Source organism: Epinephelus lanceolatus, chromosome 8, assembly GCF_041903045.1.
Source record: "Epinephelus lanceolatus isolate andai-2023 chromosome 8, ASM4190304v1, whole genome shotgun sequence".
Classification (NCBI taxonomy): domain Eukaryota; kingdom Metazoa; phylum Chordata; class Actinopteri; order Perciformes; family Serranidae; genus Epinephelus; species Epinephelus lanceolatus.
In genome coordinates, this window is record NC_135741.1 from 38,668,492 (window position 1) to 38,680,966 (window position 12,475).

The 12,475-nt window shown below is 40.2% G+C and overlaps 1 protein-coding gene across 1 annotated transcript in view; it reads left to right on the top strand.

Moving 5' to 3' along the window:
* Positions 1-12,475, top strand: part of tmem240a (transmembrane protein 240a) — a 29,575-nt gene that overhangs the window by 7,659 nt on the left and 9,441 nt on the right. The window contains exon 3 of the mRNA XM_033630179.2: positions 1,350-1,558. Coding sequence (XP_033486070.1) covers positions 1,350-1,558 — 209 coding nt within the window. The remainder of the gene's footprint in view (positions 1-1,349; positions 1,559-12,475) is intronic.

A 12,475-nucleotide genomic window follows, 5' to 3' on the forward strand; every position in this document is an offset into this window, starting at 1 on the left:
GGATTCATGTTTAGTCCTTTCATGTCTCTCCAACTCGGAACAAATTCAAAGAGACTTTCTAGTAATAACCCATTTGGATCTAGGATAATTTTCCAAAATGAAAAAGAAGAAGCCCACATTGACAAATAATTGCTAGTTATAAGATATCTCGAGCGCTATATTTGCACACTTGGAGCATTTTAGATGATGTATATGTCTTGGCAAATTTTGGTTAATCCAAAATGCATTTTACTGAGCGGCTATGGATATTCAAAAAAATGCCTTTCAAAAGGCACCAGTAGCACTGAATGAGGTAGTGGAGTGTTGCTTATTCTTATTTCAGGCCGTGAGCCCAAGCCGGTCTCCTTAAAGTTCTCCAGCCGCAGCTGCCTAAAGTGGGCCTGGGGACATCCAAGGGTCCTTGAGAGGGCTTCAGGGGGTTTCCAGCAAAGTGTGGATTAGTGAAATTTGATTAAAATTCAGATGGAAATCTCCAGATATCATCCAAGTTAGAATGGGTATATGGAATATAAAAACACTATTCATAAGATAAACAGTTTTTCCATATTAACAAATATATATTTATATAACCAACATTTCCAAATGGCTTCAACACACTAGATCTTATCGAACACTGTTCATGGTCAAGGACATTTGGAAAGCCATTTTACAGGTTAAGTTTATACAGAAGAGTAATGAATGAAATACCTAAATATAGGAGCAGAAAAAACATAATATATAGAGGTGTTTCCACACAGGATATGAGGTAGGGCTGGGCAATATATCGATATTATATCGATATCGTGATATAAGACTAGATATCGTCTTGGATTTTGGAGATCAATTGTTGTCTCTCCCAGGTTTTAAAGGCTTTATTACAGTACGTGATGTAACCCTGAACTTACCAGACTCTTGTAGCTGTGTCATTATTTACTTTTACTCAGTTCGTCATCATATCCACAATGGTAATGATTGACATTGATATTGATAATTATATTCTTATCAAGGTATTTGGTCAAAAATATTGTGATATTTGATTTTCTGATTGATTTGATTTTCACAGTTACCAGATTTAACCCAAGTTAACACCTATGGTAGATGTTTGACCAACATGTTAAACAGCGCTCACCACCACCATCATCAAAATGCCAAATAAGAGAATATCAATTGAAAGAATGGTGTTTTCAAAGAAAGCTGTTTTGGAGGCCTGTGTTAGCCCAGCAGTTAACTTTATGTTTCCCTTTAATTTGGCACCCATCTGTATGTCTCTGAGATGGCTAAAACATGTTCATTTGTATCTTTGATTCATAGAATTATTTTGGTTTATAACTTATATTTCTATCGGCTTCCCCTGTCTGTCTTCCCCCAAGGCATCATGTCCACTATGTAATCCCATATGATGGGGACCATTCCTTGGTGGACTCATCAGAGAACTACTTTGTGAGTGACAGTGTGACCAAGCAGGAGATGGACTTGATGTTGGGGCTGCTGCTGGGCTTCTGCATCAGCTGGCTGCTGCTGTGGCTGGACGGAGTCCTACACTGTGCCGTCAGGGCCTGGAGGGCGAGCCGCTACTATGGTAAGGTGGACATTGTCTGCTGGTCTGCTGAAGATACACATGAACACAACTCAAACAAGAGCTCAGTAATCCCTTAAGTATCATAAAAAAATATCTCTCTATGCATTTCAGTTGTTTGTGCTGAGGTCTGAATGCACTAATGGAAACTTGAATAATCTTAATTTAACAGGTGAAATAACAATCTATGATTTAAAGCAGGTTTTGTTGTTGTAAAATGCTCGTGTGCAGAAATGCATATATGTATCTGCATCTATCTGCCATGTATCTGCATGTGCAAGCGTTTGCCAGGTTAACACAGCAGTTGGTGGAGCTCTGGTAAATGACCTTCCCCCCATTACTTGGCCCATTTTTGGCTCTCCTCGCTGTTTTTTTCTCAGTTTACTGTGACCTCTTGGAAAATCACAGCTAAACCTCCCAACTGTGTGATGATTCAGACGAAGGCTATCACTAAAGGTAAAACTAACTTTAAATTGTTGTCTTCTTTTCTGGACAGCCAAAATACCTCAAACCTTATTTCACTAACAATCTGAATTGTTTTAGGAAACAGCAGCAGACAAAGGCTAAGAGCACCATCATTAAGTATAATTACTATATTCTGAATATATGAAAGTCATTATTTATGAGAGAATTGTTAACAAGATATAGTGAAATCATACTTTAAGGAGGACTGCGATGATATAGGCTTTCAAAGGCGGTTGTAATTATCATTCAAAGGTCTTTACAATATTCAGAGCAAATCTATGTTTCAGAGGTTGTCTGCACAACGGAGGTGGCCAGGCTGTTCTCATGCACTGTTTGTATGTTTTCCTACAAAAAGTAATGTACCACAATTTGTATACAACCCATGTAATCATAAGCCAGTAATTTGTGTATAACCCACGTAATCAGGAAGGCCAGGCTCACAAGACCAATGCCCTAATGGGAGTAAATAAGGAAGTAGTCCGCATAAGGAGAAATGTAGGGTGGGTGAGTCAGACAACACAGGACTTTTCCCCAGGAGAGGTACGTCGTCACCATGTCTCTTTTACAAAACTCAACCTATGTAACTTTACTTTCCTAAACCCAAAGATGCCCAACCATGTTTCTTTTACTAAATCTAACAAACGAACATATGTTACATTAAGTATGTATTCATGGTGGCTAATTCATGTGATATCATACAAACCGTTGTATGGGGATATGTTGAGGTGGCTGAGCCAGTGGATAGCAACTAATCATGCTAACAGCACAAACAGTGCTAACAACAGCAACAGTGCTGACAGAGCTAACAGTGTTGACCTGTGGGGACCTGAACAGTGTGCGCCTACGTCAACATTGTCTCAATATCAGTGGTAAGCGCAGAATGAGAGTAGTAGCCTACACACAAACTCATGCACTAAAATGCACACACAGCTGGACTGTCTGCTCAGGACGCCATTATGCCACTATATTTTTACATAACACATAGTTGTTTGCTGTCATATCAATGCTTTGAATATCATATAGAGCTTCTTAAATACAAATTTGGGATACAGCCTATGATGTTAAATGCAGCTTTTATAGATAAGTATTTGTCAAAAAACAAATCTAAGCCAACGACATGATTCATATATGCCATTTTTTTGTTTCTATGACATACTGCCGATTCACATTACATTTGCTACAGATATTTAATTCAACACATCATTCGTAAAATATATTTGATTGCATACAGTATTGTAATCACTGCACTTTTGCTATGCTTCAGCAAGTCTTTCCATATTAGCCTGTTAGCTATGTTGTGTTAGCATTGAACCAAACAGAAAAGTTAATGTCCACGTGGCAGCTGGTGTCAAACAAAATCACCTCTCAGCCTTTTTGGTTGAGTAGATATAATATCAAACAGTTAGTGTTACAAGCCATGTCTGACAGAGCAGCCTCTGCTCTACAAAGCTTCTGTGCACCGCTGTGTAAATGCAAAGTTAAACCTTAAATGATCTCATTGGGAACACTGCAAGAGCAAAATAGCAATGCAATGCAGTCAAGTGAAATAGAATATTAATAGGAGATGAAATAATGAAGATGACGCAACCCACAATTATCATTTGGTTGAGTTAAACCTCAGGGGGAGACCAAAAAAAAGCTTTGCAGGGTACAAGTTAGCTAACAGGCAAAATGGCAATTCCCTCAATTTATATTCGTGATTATGACATTCATGGCTAAATAACTTTCCCTGTCTTGTTGATTGCTGGCTAGTAATGTTTGAAATGTGGAAGTTAATCTAAGCATGAGTGTATGTTAATAATAAGGAATAAACTTTCATAGCAGTTTCTCCCCCCAAAAAATTACAGTGTAAAGGTAAAGATAACACTATAATGTAAATGTATTAAAATATTCAAATTATTAAATCTATTATAAATAAAACATATGAGAATGAGTAAGGATTTAAAAGAGGATACTAACTTCAGACATAGATTTTCCACAGCTGAGGAGCGCGGACAGTAAACATATGTCTCCCATGGTGATGAGGAGAGACTTGGGAATCACTAGAAGGGCCCTGAAAGAGGATCTCAAGCAGCAATCAGGCTCACTTGGGGGTTAATAAATCACACAAATAAGCTGACCTAAAACCTTAAAATCAATTCTACAATTGACAGGCAATCTTTAAAGGGAGACTAGGATTTGTGGTCACTTCTCTTTGAGAGCATGATTAGCCTGGGAGCAGTGTTTCAATTTAACTGTAGCATGTTGATATTTCTCTTCCAAAGAGCACAAGAGCGTCACCGCAATCAAGCCTAGAGGACATACAAGCATAAATGACCCTCTTCAGAGCTGCACATAAATTAAAGTATTCAATCTGATAAAATAAAACATCTAAAGACAAACTGAGATTATGGGCTTTTGGCATCATGTTTCTTGACAGGCTGACAGATTACACATAAGATACCAGAAAGCTCTAGTACAGGGACCAGGAGGGACAATTGTTAGGATCTCTGACTTTGAGCCTTTTAACTTTTTTAAAAATCCCAAAACCTGTCAAATGTTGCACAAAATACTTTCCCTGTATAACTAATTTAAAACCTAGTGCTATGCTGCGTGACTGCTGAAACATTGCTTGTATCACATGATACACACAGACTAGATCAGCTTGGCGTCAATGCCAAGACAGTGCCCCCTTTTGGGGAATAGAAACACATTGTCACATCAGGAGAGAAACAATAAAATGCAGAAAAGCTGTTGTGTAGTCGGTAACCAAGGCTTTCACACTGAGATTTGAGGCACATAAGATACTGAATATTCACTGTCAGTGTGGTAAATGACGAAATGATGCTGCTGCAGTACAGTCACACAGTCATCTCCAACTAAATCTCAGCCTGTAGATCAAATAGTTTGTTATTTACAGACAGCACTTAGCCTACCAATACCTGGTGATTCAATCAAATATGTATAGATGTCCGGATAAGCAGTATCCGCCCACTTGGACACAGGGTTGGGTACCGAAACTCGGTACTTTTTGTACTTGGTACCGATTCACGTCGGTACTACCGAGTACCGATTCACTTAAAATGAAACGGTGCCAAATTTCGGTACCTGAGGTGGAGGCGGAGCGAGAGCGCATGACTTGCACCTCAGACTCAGCAACAATGGTGACAAAAACAATGTGCAGACAAAAGTTAACGTGCAGCACTGTTCCTAAATGTTCTCAATAAAATGTTGAAACTGAGAAGTTTAGACTATGGGCCCGAACGACGCATAGTGCATCCAAATTCACACCTGTTCTTCTCTGTGGATTTTCTCCGCGACCATGCATCATAGCGAGAAACCAGCATATCAGCGGAAACAGCAGAATTGTAGCTTTCCGACAAGGCCAAGCACTTGTCAGTAATCCAATGTTTTCACAGTGAAAAATTACAATAAAATGATGTATAACAGAGCTTTCATACAGCTTTGCACACACATTATTCTTGGATGGATTACTCACGAACGCAGGCTCGCACAGAAATGCCACGCACATCACATGAAAGCGCAGGACCACACACATCATTGTGCTGTCATCCCATCACGCTATAAATACAGATCAATTGTCTACAAAATAAAAACCTGACGAATTTCTTTACAATCCATTATACAGATCTTGTTATCAGTCACTTCATATAGTGAGGAATATCGTATCTCACCACGTCTTAGGCTTGCGTGTGCTTCTCCCTGTCTATCCACATTTGTAGTCCGGCTTTCAAGATGCAAATATCTCCATATTGTCCAGTTGACACTCCATCAAACTTTGTATGACAAGACCAGCCACTTCACCTTTGCGCACCCAGACGACTGAAGCCTAATGCATGCTGACAGGGCCGTAGTCACATTGAGGGGGACACGTGCCCCCCGACCAATGCCCAAAATGTCTCCCCAATATATAACTGAAACTGAGAAACAAATATGATCTTGGAGGACATCATTGCACTTGGTTGACTATTTTTCTATGATCTTAGATGTAAATATTGCATGTTTCTTTCAGATAAAACACATTTTTGACTTGTGAATGAGTCAATGGAATTTCTTGCAATAATGAAAAAATACTGGCAAACATGTCCGCCTGGCACAAACCACATGTTTTGGACAACTGTGAAGTGACAGAATGTCCCACCATCATGGTTCTTATATTGCCAGATTCCAGAGAGTCTCCCCTCTTCATATATGGCAGAATATGTCATATGTAAAAATGTAAGAATTTAGGCACACAGATTTGTTTTTTTCATTGATATAAAAATTAATATAAAATACAGGCACATAGAAGAACATGAAATGATGGCAAATCTGGTTAGCCCAGACTGACCTGAAAAAAACAAAATATAGCATGTGTATGTAGCCTTTATAATGACTGTGATATGAGCTTAAAAGTAAAGGCAATAAAAATACCCCAAAAAGGCCTAGGGCCCATACGGTTAAAAACTACCGAAATAAGGTACCGTTTGGTACCGGTACCGAATTCCAGATACCGGTACCGGTACCGTATCGGTTCAATTATGAACGGTACCCAACCCTACAGGGGCAGTAATTTATTAAGGTATTGCAAATGCTCAGGTTCAGGAAAGGTCACAAAACAATAATAAGACCTGTCCATAACACAAATGTTTGGGTAAAACAAAAATAGATATATGTCACAAGTTTGTCACACCAAGGAAAAGTGTGTTAAGCACCCAGGCAAATTTAAATGATTCAAAAAGTCACCAAGTATATATATATATAAATATATATATATATATATATATATATAAATATACATATATATATACAGTACAGGCCAAAAGTTTGGACACACCTTCTCATTCAATGCGTTTTCTTTATTTTCATGACTATTTACATTGTAGATTCTCACTGAAGGCATCAAAACTATGAATGAACACATGTGGAGTTATGTACTTAACAAAAAAAGGTGAAATAACTGAAAATATGTTTTATATTCTAGTTTCTTCAAAATAGCCACCCTTTGCTCTGATTACTGCTTTGCATACTCTTGGCATTCTCTCCATGAGCTTCAAGAGGTAGTCACCTGAAATGGTTTTCCAACAGTCTTGAAGGAGTTCCCAGAGGTGTTTAGCACTTGTTGGCCCCTTTGCCTTCACTCTGCGGTCCAGCTCACCCCAAACCATCTCGACTGGGTTCAGGTCCGGTGACTGTGGAGGCCAGGTCATCTGCCGCAGCACTCCATCACTCTCCTTCTTGGTCAAATAGCCCTTACACAGCCTGGAGGTGTGTTTGGGGTCATTGTCCTGTTGAAAAATAAATGATGGTCCAACTAAACGCAAACCGGATGGGATGGCATGTCGCTGCAGGATGCTGTGGTAGCCATGCTGGTTCAGTGTGCCTTCAATTTTGAATAAATCCCCAACAGTGTCACCAGCAAAACACCCCCACACCATCACACCTCCTCCTCCATGCTTCACAGTGGGAACCAGGCATGTGGAATCCATCCGTTCACCTTTTCTGCGTCTCACAAAGACACGGCGGTTGGAACCAAAGATCTCAAATTTGGACTCATCAGACCAAAGCACAGATTTCCACTGGTCTAATGTCCATTCCTTGTGTTTCTTGGCCCAAACAAATCTCTTCTGCTTGTTGCCTCTCCTTAGCAGTGGTTTCCTAGCAGCTATTTGACCATGAAGGCCTGATTGGCGCAGTCTCCTCTTAACAGTTGTTCTAGAGATGGGTCTGCTGCTAGAACTCTGTGTGGCATTCATCTGGTCTCTGATCTGAGCTGCTGTTAACTTGCCATTTCTGAGGCTGGTGACTCGGATGAACTTATCCTCAGAAGTAGAGGTGACTCTTGGTCTTCCTTTCCTGGGTCGGTCCTCATGTGTGCCAGTTTCGTTGTAGCGCTTGATGGTTTTTGCGACTCCACTTGGGGACACATTTAAAGTTTTTGCAATTTTCCAGACTGACTGACCTTCATTTCTTAAAGTAATGATGGCCACTCGTTTTTCTTTAGTTAGCTGATTGGTTCTTGCCATAATATGAATTTTAATAGTTGTCCAATAGGGCTGTCGGCTGTGTATTAACCTGACTTCTGCACAACACAACTGATGGTCCCAACCCCATTGATAAAGCAAGAAATTCCACTAATTAACCCTGATAAGGCACACCTGTGAAGTGGAAACCATTTCAGGTGACTACCTCTCGAAGCTCATGGAGAGAATGCCAAGAGTGTGCAAAGCAGTAATCAGAGCAAAGGGTGGCTATTTTGAAGAAACTAGAATATAAAACATGTTTTCAGTTATTTCACCTTTTTTTGTTAAGTACATAACTCCACATGTGTTCATTCATAGTTTTGATGCCTTCAGTGAGAATCTACAATGTAAATAGTCATGAAAATAAAGAAAACGCATTGAATGAGAAGGTGTGTCCAAACTTTTGGCCTGTACTGTATATATATGTATATATATTATAATTATGATTCAAAATCATGAAAAAATATGCATATAGATGCTGGGGGCCTTTCCACTAAATGTGCTGAAGCCAGGCCCACTCACAGGAAAGCCACAGCCTCTTTTAATTGTTTCACTACAATGGATGCTCCATCTAGCAGCTTTAGCCAGACGTGCTTAAGTCACCAGCTTTTCGGCCGATTGAGCATGTTGAATTGGCGGCGGAGCTAGTCAGTGAAAGAGATCACTCTGATTGGCTGTTTAGGTTTTATCCCCTCGCCCCTGTAGCGAGTGAATCTACGTGTAGTGAAACTCAGGCTAACTGGTGCTTCCTCCTCAGGCTCCACTTCACTCAGCTCCCTGACAGATCCACTGCTTCTTCCCACTTTAACCTGAATAACAAACCGGAGCTCCGTTTGAATCCAAAACCGGGGCTAGCTGGTAGTGGCTAGCACAGCATTATGGAGGGAAGCACAGCCAGTTAGCTTCCACTAGCTTCCCAGCTAGCCCCGGCTCTCCATTTGGATCCAACCAGAGAACCGAGCCCTGGTTTGTTATTCAGGTTAAGCTGAGTGAAGCTGAGTGAAGTGGAGCCTGCGGAGGAAACTCCGGGACCGTCTGAATGTAATAGCCAGTGGAGGTGCTGCGGTGCTTGGCTGCACAGATAGGTTACACCTCAGCTATCAGGATGTACCACTCTGTCACTCCGCTCTCTCTCACGCAGGCGCAGAATGGACGTGCCACTTGGCCATCAGATGTAGTCCGTGTAGTGTATTCAAATGCAACTGACACAGGGTGACGTGAGGCGACGTGAGGCGACGTAGACGACGCAGCAGTTGGCTTTCGTCGCCGCTAGTTCTTTGATGTCGGTTTGGTGTGTCCGCACCTTAAGTCATCGAGCAGGCCTTCAGCCCTGCCCAAAAAATCCAGTTAAACTCCCCAAATCAGTAGGCCTACTATACTGTTCCCAGTCTTTTCACATTTTCCACAAGTGTTTTCTACTATGTATAATGTGTTTCGATGTTAACCTCAGATTTAACTTTTAAACCTCTTTTACCCCAACTTTAACAAGAAATGAATGCATACAAACCTGTCAAAATTATAATCCAAACACATCAAATTGCAGTGTCATAGATAAGATCTTTTGTTTTCTATCCCCCAAAAAGGAGCCCGGCCTTGGCATTTTGCAAACTACTCGTATGTGCTGGTCTAGTCTGTTAGCAGTTGTCATAATTATGCAGCTAGTTGACAGTGGCAATGTTTATTCAAGTAAACTCAGCAAACGCTAGGCAGTTGCACTTGATGCTGTTGGTACATGTGGTATTTTGTATTTGTTGCCATAAAGAACTGTTGACTCAAGATGGCTGTGCCATTTTCATGATTGATGATTCAAATGAAAGATTATGCCAAACTAGTTAATAGGGCGTTTCATTGAGAATTTTATCTTGTTTAAGCAACTTTACAGTTACACCACATTGACATTTTTGTCATCATCACTGAAATATTCTCTCAAAATGTATTGGCCATATATCCTCACAGGGACACACAAAAAAAATATGTCACATCACTGATCCATTGGTATAGATGAAGCCCTAATCTGCCTAAAATCACCTCTGCTGGGTTACCATGGGTGTGCAGGGCTTTTAACTCAACTAATGATATTACTTTTGCCTCAAGAGTAGCTGTATGTCCCAGAAATGTCTGTATTTCAAGGCCAGTCACTGAGAACATTATGACTGCACAGTGGTTCGGTGGTTAGCGCTGTCACATCACAGCAAGAGGGTCCTGATTTGAACTCTGGTCCTGGAACTCCTGTAAGGAGTTATTGTATGCTCTCCACTTGTTTGCATGGTTTTCCATATCCTTTAGTCTTATTACATGCAGTTGCAGCATGAGAGAAGAAGATAGCATTAATTGACAGCTACTGTGTATGATTTGTAAAATATGGATAATATTTATAGGTTTGCAGAAAGCCACAGATAGATACATGAAGTGTTTTAGTGTGTAGACGGGTATAAGTGCACAGCTTGTCACTTCACATCACACTGATGATAATGTGAATTAATGGGCAGTACTTGCTGAAAATGTGCTGTCTAATGAGAAAATCTGGCCAAGCTGTTATTTGTTTTAAACAAGCACTGCTTTTGTGTGAAAACCAATACAATACATATATGAATACACACACAGCAGTTACAAAGACTGGTTCAAACCAGGCTCGAGAAACAGATATTGAGAGATGACTTCATTCCTACCATCTGCTGTGCTGTAGTGAAAGCTACATTCCCACATACCATGTGTTTTAATCCAACTGAGTGCTATAGTTGCTTCTTAATTTCCTGTCTCCCGTCAGCACTCTCGTTGAAATATCTGTTTCTTTACTCCTCCTGACAGATGAAGGATGCATGTTACTTTAGTAAAAGAAGAAAAATGTGGCAGATTTAATGAGACAGAACATGCAGTGTATAGTTCACCAACATTTGGCTTGTGTGGTTGTGCAGACACGAGCAAAGAAATAAAAAATGCTTTCAGTGACGGTAAAGCTAAGCGGCTATTAGACACACGTGTGAAATCATGACATGGCAGCGTGAAATCCCTCATAGTCTGGTGCTCTGCTAAAGAGACAACGCAGAGGGTTCATCTATGTGCACTGCCAAGATGTTCACTGACAAGCTCAGTATTCGCATCCTGGATTACAGTGTTTTAGTTTCTCACAGTCATGGCAGTTTCACAGGCTTTCTCACAAGCCAGGATAAAACTCTGTGGGGAAAACACTAACAAAGTTTTTGCATTCTTGGGAACAAATAAGCTCAGTTTAAGGGGAATCAGGTAAAACTTTTAACAAACAGATATTACTGTGAAACTTCTGAAGATGACTACTTACATTATTAAAGGGATGGTTCAGATTCTTTTAAGTGGGGTTGTATGGGCTACTTAGCCAGAGACAGTATGTTACATACAGTAGATGTCAGTCAGCATGCCCAATGTTTTGAGAAGCAGGTTGGAGATTAACATGGAAGCTAAGCAATATACTGCTGTAGGGGGGTCAGAAACAGAATGTAGTTTAGCCACTAAAAAAATCAATGTCAATTAAAGTGTATAATGTATTTTCACCGCTTTACCTGACCATCAGACAGTGATTTGTTTGATGGGAAAATGAGGCGGTTATATCCCTCTCTTCAGAGCCAGATTCCATTGAGAAAAACAGTGATTTAAAATTGCTGAACGCAAGAGTTGCTGGTCTACTGCTGCCTCGTTTAGTTAGCTTGTTTGTGTTATTGTGTGACTTTGGCATTTAAGGGTTAGTTTGGATTCCCTACAGTCACATAGTAACATAAACTAACTAATTGATCAAGGCAGTGGTAGACCAGCAGCTCCCTTGTTCATCAAGCTAAAATGACTTTTGTAATTTTAAATTACAACTACTTTTGTCTAAGGGTCTGGTGGCTTTGATGAGAGCATAGACGAAGAACTAAAGACATTAAATCGTCCATGTCAAAGTGGGCCATTTGACAAAAAGGTAAAGCTGTGAAAATACTTTTAATAAAGCATACACTTAAACTGATATGAATATTTTTGGGTGGGACATTTTTTTAGGAGGCTAAAATACATTTTGTTGTTGACCCTTGTCCACAGCAACACATTGCTTAGCGTCTGTGTTGGACTCCAGCCTGCTTCTCCAAACTGTACTATACTATACCTTTTTTGCCCCCTATCTAGTTAAATACTTTCCAATTTGCATACATTTCCAGAGCACAAATCTGACCATTGGATAAAGGCAGCTTCAAAATTCTTTTTTAGGTACACCTTGCTAGTACCGGCTTGGACCAAGATTTTGGTTCATATTGACATGATAGCATCACGCATTTGCTGCAGATTTGTTGGATGCACATCCATGATGCAAATATCCCGTTCCACCACATCCCAAAGGTGCTCTATTGGATTGAGATCTGGTGACTGTGGAGGCCACTGGAGAACAGTGAATTCATTGTCATGTTCAAGAAACCAGTTTGAGATGATTTGAGCTTTGTGACATGGT